This window comes from Podarcis erhardii (genome assembly GCF_964252035.2).
Source record: "Podarcis erhardii genome assembly, chromosome: 4".
Lineage (NCBI taxonomy): Eukaryota > Metazoa > Chordata > Lepidosauria > Squamata > Lacertidae > Podarcis > Podarcis erhardii.
Genome location: NC_138508.1, coordinates 50609347 through 50622914, shown reverse-complemented (window position 1 = coordinate 50622914; position 13568 = coordinate 50609347). Strand labels below are relative to the sequence as shown.

Genomic DNA, 13568 nt, shown 5'->3' with positions numbered 1-13568 from the left:
ACAATTTTGCTTGGTTTTTTAAATGTTATACTCAGACACACACATACACATACATGCGCACGCACACACACACACACACACAATCTGAACACTATTATGTTTTACTGAAAGATCTTCATGATAAGCTAGGTTCTATGTCCACTGTAAAGAAGCAGTATGCCTCTGAATAGCAGTTTCTGGGCATTGCAAATGGATTAAGGTCATGCTTGTGGGTTTCCCATAGGCATCTGGCTAGTCACGATGAGAACTAGATGCTGAACTAGACTGTTCTTATAGCTGCATTACATTTGGTAGGGTTCAGAATAAGAAGCAATAACCACAATGCGATGATTGTGTTTTCTTCAATATTTTACTGATAAGACAATACTGTCCTTTGACTTTACAAAAAGGGGGGGGGGGGAATCCTGAGAAGAATGTTATACAGTTAACTGTGATGTGGAAACGTGTGAATTAGAACAACAGTATCTTTATATATAATTAAAGAAACTACTGCTAAATGAATGTTACATTACTTTTCTTTATTACAAAAATGGGGTAAAGATTACATAAAACAAAATGGACGTTAAACAAGTAATGAAAGACGTGCATAAGGTTACAAATGTTTTTGACATTACACTTGGGAAGATCTTGTGGGACATTACACTTACAATGCACACACTTGTTTTAAGGAAAAGATATGATGCATGACAGTAACCATCAGTGTGTACTAAAGCCATTGAGACAGAATGTCAATGAGACATGAATGAATGAATAAAGAGTTACACAGTGCTTCATAAACTACTTTAAAACTATATATTTCTACATTTGGAAAGTGTTTTGTTTTAAATAGCATTCCAGAGAAGATATTTAGTATGGACAGTTTCTCTCTCACACACACACCTCTACACCCCACACCCACACCTAAAATCATGGCTTATTGGGAATAAGAAGCAGTGACCCATGAACTTTAAAACCACAGTTCCCCATTACATCTGACCTTGGGGAACTGTGGTTTGCTCTAACCAAAGCTAGTTAAAGCAAACTAGGATCAAACTCTGGTTTGAACCAGGCTAGACTAGCTTAAGCCAGCTGTTGGGAACCTTTGGTGCTCCAACGTTGCTGAAATACAACTCCCATCATCCATTACCACTGACCATACTTGCTGGTGCTGTTGGGAGCTGTAGTACAGAAACATCTTGAAAGCCAAAGGTTCCTGACATCTGCTTTAAGTGAACCAGACATATGCTGGATATGCTTGATTTATTTTTCATGTGTTACAATTCAAATATGATTAGTAACTAAAAGAAAATAACAAAATAATGTTAAGACCAACTTTATATCAAATAAAAACAATTATTTTACAACCTGCAAATATACATTCCTGTAATTTGATTACTGAAATAAAGAGTTTACATTAATGGGCAGCAACATGTTTTTGTATCCAGAGCTTTAATGCTAAGTAGATGTCTTTGAAAGATTATGAAATACAAGAACAAATAAAATGCTAACTGATTCTAAGATTGATACACAATGCTCAATTTATTTCAATGTGTCTACTCTGGGCATGGCTGAAGCTGGATATCACACACAGTTTTGAACTTTGTGAATTAGTGGGTGCTTTAGTGAGGGTAGCTGTATTGCTGCCTAGAGATTTAGCTTTAGATGATGCCCTGCTTGTCACACCTTTAAATTCTTAGAGAATTGGTGTGGCCCTCTAATAAAAAACCCCCATAAAAATATGTTGCAATAATTAGAGAAAAATGTTATTACCCACTCACATAGCACTTACTATTTAGTTAAATGCCTGTAAAAGGATCAGATTGGGCTAATAGTCTCTGGGCTCACACCATCTCTTTCCCCTTTCCCCAACCTATTTCTGCTTCCTTTGCTTCAGCACCTCCCCTTCACAACTCAGACTCTGTTTCATGGCTCTCCCTCCCTTATTCAGCACCCCTGTGCTGAAGTTCCTGCCCTTCATCTGAGCACTCAGATGTTTAATTTCCCATTCCACAGTCACAGCATCCCATCACCTTCTCCCTCCTCACTCCTCATCAATATTTTTCAATGTTGAGATAGGTCAGAGCTGGATCAGGAGCTGTGAATATGATCCTGCCCCTTGTTTTGTCCACAGGAAAAGCCTCACTGAAAGATGACAAGAGAACGTGTAGGGACTCTTCATCCCAGGGGTGCCAACTTGGGATCCAGGCAATGGGTGCCCAATGACACCTGTGACATAACATGACATTGCAGTGTCATGATGTCATGTTAATCAGTGTGCCGCAGCAGAGCTTCTGAGGCCTGACAGGGCCTCGGACGCCTCAGAGATCATGCCCAAGGCCTCCCACACAACCTCCAAAGAGACTTCTGGTTTGTACTGGAAGAGCTGTTGGAAGGCCTGGTTGGGCCTCCAGCGTGACTTTGGGTAGAAACCAGAGGTCACATGGGAGCCTGCAGTGTGGGTACCAAGCACCCAGAAAAAAATTGTGGATGCCCGGGCATCTAGGTCACCCAATGCTTGGCACCTACGCTTCACTTACATTCAGTCTGAATGCCTGAAAGTCATGAATGCCTTTGCCATGGTCAATGTAAAGGGCAGTACAACTGATTCTACCCCAAACCCACCCACTGAAGTGTTCCTTTCCAAATAAGATATCTCGCATGTTTCCAGTGTTGTCTCTTTGGTAAGAAAGAGGTAGTCTGCTGCTGCCTTGCTTCCAGATATTTTTTGAGAGTTCACTTCCCTGATGTAACTGAGAAGCCATTTCATAGTAGAAAGACAGTAGGGAGAAATATAGACCTAAACCATCTAGAACCACCAGTTGTTGCTACTCATTAGTGCCCATATAGACTAATAGCTGTAATAAGGGGGGCGGGCAATGCAGATGACACACATTTGGTAGCAATCCCCTCTGTTTCTCTATATATCCTATAGTATGCTTTTTATATATTCCATTTATATATGGCACTTCACTACTTCAGCGGGTATGGCTCTTTATTGCTTGTATGGAGACATGCAATTTCAAGCTCTTATTAGAATCAACAATGCTATAGGCAGCCTCATTGCTGACTGATTAGACAAATTATATGGGAAAATTTATTTATTCATTTATTAAAATATTTCTAGAGCATTATTCATACACAGCAGTAAGGCAGTTTACAAAAAAGCAGAATTACAATAAAATTACAATAAAAAACAAATTGGCATTAGAAGCCAGCAGAACCCTCAAAAAAATAATAATGCATTTTCAGCTAGTGCCAACATTGCATTAATATATATGCTTTCTGCAACTCACAGGGAAGGTGGTTTCACAGGGAGGGTGACACTTGAACAGACCCTCTCTGTGTGAGTTGTAGAACAACCCAATATGTTTCTGAGCATCTGTATAAGATATAGCCCAAGTGGTTCCTTCCAGGTGTGACCATTGGCCATCAGCTGGGGCTGATGAAAGTTGCAGGCAACATCTGGAAGGCTCTACATTGGCCACCCCACCTTAAAAATTCCCAGTCCTATTTTAAGTTCTATTGTTGTTATATTTCTATAGGATCCATAGTAGGTTTACATTAACAAGACGTGCAGATCGTAGAAGGAAAGGATGCTAACTAACAGTAACATCTAGTATCTAAATGATTATTTACTTATTAATTTTGACAGGCCAATCAAACTGACAGGCTTCAATTCATCAAGATGTTTAGGCTTATGAATATTTAAAGCATATACACTAGCAGAGAGGATATGCACATGGTTAAGTATTTTTAGGACATCTGCCTAATGCAGATTCCCAACATATTACTAAAGGTTTTAGGAGTGAAGAAAGTGTATATAAAATAACATATCAAGTGTAGCTCATTAAGGTTTTGAAGTTGCAAAACAGTTGCTAGGTATTATTTGCTAAATTATAAATTGGCTAGTGAAGTTCCCAATATGAATGATATGTTGAATGATACCCATAAAAATAATGTGAAATAGAACATTTACTTTCCTAAATATAATACATAAGTGGATATCACTGACCATTGAGAAGTTTCAATCTTATGCTCTGTATTTGAAACACAGATTGAATGATAAGCTTATTACTATGATAAGCTTATTACTATGATAAGCTTATTACACGTGACTCAAAGAAGTAGGAGGCCCAGGGTTCGCTCTGATTGTTTAGAAATACACAATCGCTTTGAGGTCCTCTCCCCTAGCATGGAAGACGAAGAGCAGACTCCATTTGAGGATCTCTCCCTCATTACAGTCGATCAGGTATATGAAGATGAGCAGCAAAGTCAGTCCTCAGGGAATGTGCAGGCGACCTTGGAACGGACAGCTCACGGAAGAACCCCGACCATACCTAAGAGGAGGCGTGTAGTGGTGATAGGGGATTCCCTACTGAGGGGAACAGAAGCAGTGATCTGTGGGCCTGACAAGATGTCTCAGGAAGTGTGCTGTCTCCCCGGGGCTAAGATCCAAGATGTAACTGAACGACTGCAAGGAATCATAAAACCCACTGACAAATACCCCTTCCTCTTGGTTCATGTGGGAACCAATGACACTGCAAGCAATAGCCTCCAGAACATCAAAAGAGACTATGAGGCTCTGGGCAGGAAATTGAAGCAATTAAATACACAAATTGTCATCTCATCTGTCCTCCCAGTTGAACGACGTGGCCCAGGGAGAGAGGGGAAAATAGTGGAAGTGAACAGCTGGCTTCGCAAATGGTGTAAACAAGAACGGTTTGGATTCTTAGATCACGGACTGCAGTTTCTTGAAGATGGACTTCTGGCAAGCGATGGGCTGCACCTCACAACGGTTGGGAGGAATGTTTTTGCCAAAAATCTCAGAAACCTCATCAGGAGGGCTTTAAACTGACTAATGTGGGGGAGGGAGACAGTGCTCCTGAAGGTAGGAGTCTATCAATTGATGAAGATGATCATCCAAATGTCATAGACCAAATGGAGCAAACAAAATGAACTCAGGCTTGCTAGAGAGGTTAAAAGCAACAAAAAAGGCTTTTATGGGTATGTTCGTAGCAAAAGGAAGAACAAAGAAACAGTGGGGTCACTCAGAGGAGAAGATGGTGAAATGCAAACAGGGGACACAGAAAGGGCTGAACTCCTCAATGCCGTCTTTGCCTCAGTTTTCTCCGATAAAGAAAACAATGCCCGACCTGAAGAATTTGGAGCAAATGATTCAGCAGAGGAAACACAGCCCAGAATAACTAAGCAGATAGTACAAGAATACTTGGCTAGTTTAGATGTATTCAAGTCTCCAGGGCCAGATGAACTGCATCCAAGAGTATTAAAAGAACTGGCAGATGTGATCTCAGAACCACTGGCAGTCATCTTTGAGAATTCCTGGAGAACAGGCGAAGTCCGGCAGACTGGAGGAGGGCAAATGTTGTCCCTATTTTCAAAAAGGGGAAAAGAGAGGACCCAAATAATTACCGCCCAGTCAGTCTGACATCAATACCAGGGAAGATTCTGGAGCAGATCATTAAGCAAACAGTCTGTGAGCACCTAGAAAGGAGTACTGTGATCACCAATAGTCAGCATGGATTTCTGAAAAATAAGTCATGTCAGACTAACCTGATCCCGTTTTTTGATAGAATTACAAGCCTGGTAGATGAAAGGAACGCAGTGGATGTATCCTACCTTGATTTCAGCAAGGCATTTGACAAGGTGCCCCATGATATTCTTGTAAAGAAGCTGGTAAAATGCGGACTTGACTATGCTACCACTCAGTGGATTTGTAACTGGCTGACTGACCGAACCCAAAGGGTGCTCATCAATGGTTCCTCTTCATCCTGGAGAAGACGGACTAGTGGGGTGCCACAGGGTTCTGTCTTGGGTCCGGTCTTATTCAACATCTTTATCAACGACTTGGATGATGGACTCAAGGGCATCCTGATCAAATTTGCAGATGACACCAAACTGGGAGGGGTGGCTAACACCCCAGAGGACAGGATCACACTTCAAAACGACCTTGACAGATTAGAGAACTCGGCCAAAACAAACAAGATGAATTTTAACAGGGAGAAATGTTAAGTATTGCACTTGGGCAAAAAAAAATGAGAGGCACAAATACAAGAAGGGTGACACCTGGCTTGAGAGCAGTACACGTGTAAAGGATCTAGGAGTCTTGGTTGACCACAAACTTGACATGAGCCAACAGTGTGACGTGGCAGCTAAAAAAGCCTATGCAATTCTGGGCTGCATAAATAGTAGTATAGCATCTAGATCAAGGGAAGTAATAGTGCCACTGTATTCTGCTCTGGTCAGACCTCACCTGGAGTACTGTGTCCAGTTCTGGGCACCACAGTTCAAGAAGGACACTGACAAACTGGAACGTGTCCAGAGGAGGGCAACCAAAATGGTCAAAGGCCTGGAAACGATGCCTTATGAGGAACGGCTAAGGGAGCTGGGCATGTTTAGCCTGGAGAAGAGGAGGTTAAGGGGTGATATGATAGCCATGTTCAAATATATAAAAGGATGTCACCTAGAGGAGGGAGAAAGGTTGTTTTCTGCTGCTCCAGAGAAGCGGACATGGAGCGATGGTTCCAAACTACAAGAAGGAAGATTCCACCTAAACATTAGGAAGAACTTCCTGACAGTAAGAGCTGTTCAACAGTGGAATTTGCTGCCAAGGAGTGTGGTGGAGTCTCCTTCTTTGGAGGTCTTTAAGCAGAGGCTTGACAACCATATGTCAGGAGTGCTCTGATGGTGTTTCCTGCTTGGCAGGGGGTTGGACTCGATGGCCCTTGTGGTCTCTTCCAACTCTATGATTCTATGATTCTATGACTATCCTACAATTTTCATGTAATCTATTTTTGCCTTTAGAAAAAAATGTATTCCCTGGTATATTAAAAACATAACAAAATTATTAGACCTACGTACCTGCATAGTAGTTGCTTAATCATGAGACCTATTAGATGCCCAAAGGTAAGTAGTGTAAATTGTCTGACTATATAAAATGTCTGACTATTTAATAAGTAAAAATCATTAATTTGAAGAAATAAATAATTTTATTTATAGAAGTCTATGGTTGATGCAAGAAAGACTGAATAACTGAGCAAACTTCTCAGTGGTCAAAATTTTATGTAGGAAAACCAGACAGAGATGTCCTTTTTCCCTGTTCTGGAATACCAGCATGCTACGTTAAGTAAAATATACAAATGAAATAAAAGTAAATAATTAGATTAGTAAGATATCACTATTGTCATAGGATATCATGTATCTCTTATAATATTATGTTTTTCAGAACTGAAAACATCACCCCAGTAGCTCTTTGGGGAACCTTTGGACCTGCAGATGTTGCTAAACAGCATATCCCATCAGCCCTAGCAAACATGGGCAATGGCCAGGGATTATGAGAGCTGTAGTTATAGAATCTAGAGAGCCAAAGATTTCCCACACCTGCATTAGAGAAGCATTTTGATTTGCTGTTAACCATGATAACTCAGAAAAGTATGTTACTTTAACAACTAAGGGCAAGGAGAGAGTAAATCAAAGTTCCCATTTGTGTGGACTAAAAAATATCGGAGACACTTGGAGCTAATCCTACATCTGATCACTTGCTCATGTTCGGAGAGGAAAGAGCTATTGATGGCTACTAGACATGATGGCTATGTTCTGCCTCCATAGTTGGAGGCAACATTGCTTCTGGGTACCAGTTGCTGGAATCCACTGGAGGGGAAAGTGCTCTTGTTCTCAAACCCTGCTTGCTGGTTTCCCAGAGGCAAATGGTTTGGCACTGTGAGACAGGATGCTGGACTTGATGGACCATTGGCCTGATCCAGCAGGCTCTTCTTATGTTATATTTATGTGTAATAAACTACTTTGTGTGGTGTGTGTGTGTGTGTGTTTGTATGTGTTAAGAAGTTATAATTGTGGATATAATGGAGAATACTCTATTCCTACCAAACATGATTAAATGAACCAAGATTTCCACCTCCAATGTTCTGAAGAGGTGGCATTAAGTATGAATGTTGAATGTGTAAGTTTATGTCTAGAGTCAATGGATAGAACAAACACCATTAGATGTACAACTGGATAAGTGTTTAATGTTTCATGTATCTGTATTTGTTTAAAAAACAATAAAAATTGTGTGGGGGGGAGGAGTTATAAATATGGATGGGATGTTGTTTATCTTGGGCAGTACTTCCAAAAATTATAAATTTCAAGCAATGTCAATTATTTAATTATCGCAATACATTAATGAAATGGCAAACTAAAATAAATACTTTAATGAGGCGAAACAAGAGATACATCCTACATTGTTGCCTTAAGGGGGATAGGCTGGCATTACCGCATATTGCTGATTATTTTTATGCTTGTCAGTTGAAGGATTTATCAGGAAGCATCATGGCAACAAATGGAACAATTTGAGTCCTTAATGTATTAGAAGTTTGGAAATAATAACTGATATACAGTAAGGATAAAATGGAAGGGGAGAATCATATCCTCAGAACAGTCCACTAGCTGCTGCCAGATGTAATCCAAATTTCATAAAGCAACATTTCAGGGGTGGAAAGCTCTAAGCAAGCATGAATTTACTGATACCTTTAAAAAGTGAAGATATGAAAGCTGACTACTGTAATGCAATTCTGTTCCCTGTTGATTTCCATATTTGAGAAATATTACAGAGTCTGAAAATGTGTTTTTCACACTGTTTTAGAGAAAGAAGTTCCTTTGGTGGAGAGGAGGTGCAAATCTTGCTTTATACCTTTTTTAGGTAAATGAGAGCATAGCATAGCATACCATACCATAATTGCTACATAATAAAATGGGAAGTAATTTCCAGAGTGCTGAATCCACATGGGAAAAGTGCTGCTTTTCCAAGGGTAATAGAAATTTTCCTCCAGCAATAGGAACAGATGTGACACAGGTGAAATGAGGCATATTGATATCTCAGTTCTGATGCTGTCGAGTGACATAACTACAGAAACTATACAATAAGACCTGTGGCCTTTGGGTTATTATTTAAAGTTAGATTTTAAATTTCACATAGAGATACTGAATAGTATGAAACAGAATCCAATGATGAATCAGAGTTTTATTAGAGGATTGTTATATGGTAGTTTAAAATCATCAGGTATTATAATTATTTATCTGTGATCTTTACTTCAATATGTATTTCTAGATATATGTTTTAGTGTGTTATTCCTTTATATTAGCTGAACATTTATATGTATTTATATGAAAGGATGTGTTTTACCCTTAATACATAAAAAGAAAGGCCTTTCCCTATAAATTAATCCCTGTCATTCCAATAATTTACATACTAATAAGGCCAGTGATATAAAATATTGCCTATTACTGTGTTAATGGAATTATCACCAATATCTAATCTGGTGGATGTATTGAAAAGTAACAACATTTGGTGTAAAATTATTAACTGTCTCATATGGGAATGATTATTATTTTTTTGTAAAGATGTATTAGTTAAGGCAGGAATGGCTGCATTTTACCTACAATAAATAGTATATTATACTCTCAGTCTTGGGACGGTATTCTGAGAGAGGTTTTAGTTGTCTGAAGAATTGTGATAGGAAGGAAAAATAGAAAGGGATTGCCTAGGGAACTTACAAAGTCTATAGAGGTACGAAATGGCTGCTTGTTTGTTTTTGAATATATATACACATATAAATCTAAACTATGTTAAAATATATATTAGGCAAAAACGCTCCGGCCTGAAGTTCTGCATGCATTCCAGTATGCTTCTGCAGGTTTCCCCATTGACTTTAATGTCAGAAATATCATTGTACAGGGATGTATAAACAGGCTCTGACAGCACAGTGAATGGAAAAACACAGGTAGGGACAGTAAAACTCTTTATGGGTATTTAAGAGGTCCCAACTATATTTAATCGTCCTTTAGAAAGGGCTGAACGTCAACACTTTGCTTTAAAAACAAAAAACAAACAATGTCATAAGAAATAACAAAGAGCATATAAATACATCTTAATAAAGGCACAGCAATATGCATAGTGGCATATATGAAACCAAAGTATTCTAATAGACTATTCAAGTCATGTGATAAAATTGAACTACAGGTCAACCCATGGGCCAATGAATAACTATGCTTGTGGTTGTTGCTGTTGTTGTTTTGCAAAGAAACATAATTGAGACAGAATGGCAACATTTTACTCCAAACCATGCTACAAGTAGCTAATCATGTTGTGTGTTTGCCATAAGATTGAAACTGTTTCCACAAGTGATGCTGAGAATCTATCATTTTGAACTGAATCTACTTCTATACCATGAAGATTCTACATTCAAATTGCATATGCATGAAATACAAAAGATGATTTAAGCATCACTTCTGAAAACATTCTTAGGGTTTCCCCAATAAAAAAAAGCCACTCGTAAGGAACATTCATTCATGCATAGTTTCTTCAGTTGCTTTCATGTTGATGTAATATAACAAATGTTTAAAGGAGCTCCAGAAAGTCCAATAGTATCCAGGTCTGTTATTTCCCCTTAAATAGGAAGTTCACAGAAAGAAAGAAAAACCTCGTACAATGTTCTGCATGGTTCACCACCAATATGAAAACGTGCACAATAGACTTATGACTATAAGGAAAACAAAGCCAGCAGCATTCAGCTGCCGTGACTGGCATCCATTTCCACCTTTACGGGCTTCGCAGCAGGTATCTGCTTTGATGAAGATTGATATAAAAATCAGAAGTGTAAGAAAAAAATTGACAAAAATGAAAAAAATATTATAAAATGTGAAAAAAGAAAATTAAAAGGAAACAGTGATAGTGAGAAAGAAAAAAGAGAAAAAATAATTAATGCAATATTTATACAATGTCAAAGACATTTACTTAAACCAATTACTTTAAAATGTTGAAAATGTAGGTAAATGAAGGGCCCTTTTTAAAAAACGTGAAACAAATATCGTCTGAAGTAGGAGGAATTACCAGGTTAAGATACTGAATATACTTTCAGTAAAAGTGCACCATAAGAGCCCTAGGACAGCAATATGAATTTCAGGTGGAACCACACCACTGCTAATCCCATTTTAGTCCTTCTACTAATATTATTAGACAAGCCAAGATGCCATGTTACCATTCAAAATCTGATTTTGCAAGATTGCAATGGAACAAAATGGCCTCCCATTCACCAACATTTAATACCTTGCCAAGGTGCAGGCAATAAATTATGAGTCATTATGTTGCCTTCAGCTGATCTGCAGTACATATTAGTTAGATACAGCTCTTTCTGTTCCGTTACTTTGGAAGTACTGAGAGGCTATGCAATTTTCATCTTTTAAAGTGTTGGTAGAAATCCTATTGAAGTGGCTGAGCTATAAATCAGTTTGGCATATCTTGCAACACCGTGCAGGTTCCACATGCAATGTATATGGATGGTGGTGGCATGTATGAAGCCCAAAGCTCTATCACATGAATGACCTTATCTGATTGGTAATAGCAAAATACCATTCATCCATTCATTTTATGTAAGAAATAAGTTGCACTGGGAAATAAAAAATGTTCACAGAAATCTATGGGCATATGTAACTCAAGTCCATTAATTCCAGTGGGTCTATCCTGATTATGAATTAGATGGATGTAATCCATCTTCCTCCCAATGAAGTACCTCAGTTCTAGCCATGTCTACTCAGAAATAACTCTTATTGAATGAAATGAAGCTTATTCCCAAGTATGCAGGGTGATGATTGCAGCCTAAGTGTCTTTGACACCTCCAGTCTTTGATCAAAGAGCAGAATTGGGAAACAACAAATGGAGGGTGAATCTTTCTCTTCCTGTGCCCTACAAATCACCAGCAGAGCAGAAATGGTGGGTGAGTGGGAGTATATATTAGTTCTGGATTTTTATTTTTATTTTTTTTGTGTGTCTTTTAAACAGTTTCACAATGAGAGAGAAATAATTACATCAGATCCAGGACTGGGTTTGCTCCAGTTCTGGGAGCATGATAGGGACAGTTTCATGCTCAAACATAAATGTTCCCATCACCATTTTTGACATTAGTGCTCCAGTGTTGGAGAGAAACTGGCTGTGAACTTTTCCACAGCAACATACAGTAGAGGAAGCCTCTGATTTCATACCTCCTTCTCCAAGGGAGATCCAATAGCATATATAGCAAATGCAACTAATAGAATTTTCTATGCCTCTGTCCTACAGGACTTTAAATGTAAGATTTCTAAGTAATTCATGTTGAGTTTCTGACTTTCTGCTGCTCTTTCTGGTAAATAGCTATGTTTCACCTTAGCCTTCTCACATTCCATTGGAAAATTACTCCAGATGCCTCTGGATCAGCACATAAACTTCTGAGGCATCAGCCTATTTTTATGCTGGGGATGGTGACATGCTGCTCAGAAGAGGTATGTAATTCCCAGCAAGCATGCTCCACTTAGCCTGACCTATACTACTTTCCCCAACTAGTTTTTTCCCCCTTAGAAAGAAATATTGGAAGCTGTTGAGATACAGACAGGACATCTCTCCAAGAAGGGCTTGGAGATAATAGCCTGTTAGATCAGGCCAATTGCCCATCTAGTCTAGCATCCTGTTATCACAGTGCCAACCAGACGCCTGTGGGAAACCAGTGAGCAGAACATGAGCACAAGAGCACTCTCTTGTGGTTTCCAACAACTGGTATTTGGAAACATTGCTGCCTCCAACTGTGGAGGCAGAGCATAGCCATTATAGCTGGAAGCCATGGATAGCCCTCTTCTCCATGAATTTGCCTAATCATCTTTTAAAGGCATCCAAGTTGTTCGCCACCACTGCCTCCTGGGGGAAAGAGTTCCATAGCTTGACTAGCTAGCTTCTATGACTCCCAGATTTCACTCCTGCTCTGTCACTTCCAGTTCAGACCCTTAAATTAAGATTTTTTGGGGGGTCCAACATGCACCACTTTACACTTGTTTATATTGCATAGCATTTGCAATTTTACTGCTCATTCGCTCACTTTGGAGAGGTCCTTTGTTCAAATTCTCTTTTTTGTTTTTGAGAACCCTGAACAATTTAGTGTCAGCAGCAAACGTAGCCACCTCACTGCTTACTCCTAACTCTGAATCTCTAGGATCTCTCAGCTGGTTGAGCAAAGGCACTTTCTAGACATCTCTAAGATGACAGCAACTAGGAGCAACATTGCACAACCCAACAGCATTGATCAGGTCTCTGTTTCTGAGACAGTAGATGCCACATTTGAGAAATGGGAAGAAATGACTATTACACAGTTCTCTTGCTTTGAAATGTCCTCTACTTTTGAACCAAGGCAGTGCTTTCCAAATTATTTAAGAATGTGAGCAGCTTAATATGGAGGGTTTGAAATAAAGGAGCACAAAAAGGAAAGATAGCAGTGTTGGTCCATAAGAAAAATTACACACTCCACAGTAGGGCAATAATTTTATTAGGTCAAGAAAAATATCACAAAATAGTGTCAAATTTAATAATTGTGTGATTTTCTCCTAATAAACACATTTTTATGCAGTGCGTGTTTTGCAGTGAATTTATCCTAATATAATCCATTTTGTATGTAATCCTCACCAATATATTCATTTTTATGCACAATTGTTCCTAACAAATTCATTTTTAATTAGTTGGAGAACTGAGTTGAAAAGTCAGATAAGGGCGAATT

The 13568-nt window shown here is 38.9% G+C and overlaps 1 protein-coding gene across 3 annotated transcripts in view; it reads right to left on the bottom strand.

The window, feature by feature from the left end:
• The window catches only part of NCAM2 (neural cell adhesion molecule 2), a 215440-nt gene that overhangs the window by 19748 nt on the left and 182124 nt on the right, over positions 1 to 13568 (bottom strand). Inside the window, exon 16 of one of the 3 annotated variants that reach the window (XM_081858464.1) lies at positions 6764 to 10619. The exons of 1 other annotated variant lie outside the window; for it this stretch is intronic. In XM_081858464.1, coding sequence (XP_081714590.1) covers positions 10498 to 10619 — 122 coding nt within the window. In that variant the 3' untranslated portion in view covers positions 6764 to 10497. Of the gene's footprint in view, positions 1 to 6763; positions 10620 to 13568 lie in introns of those variants that run through there. One more of the 3 variants, XM_081858465.1, reaches the window with a different exon arrangement.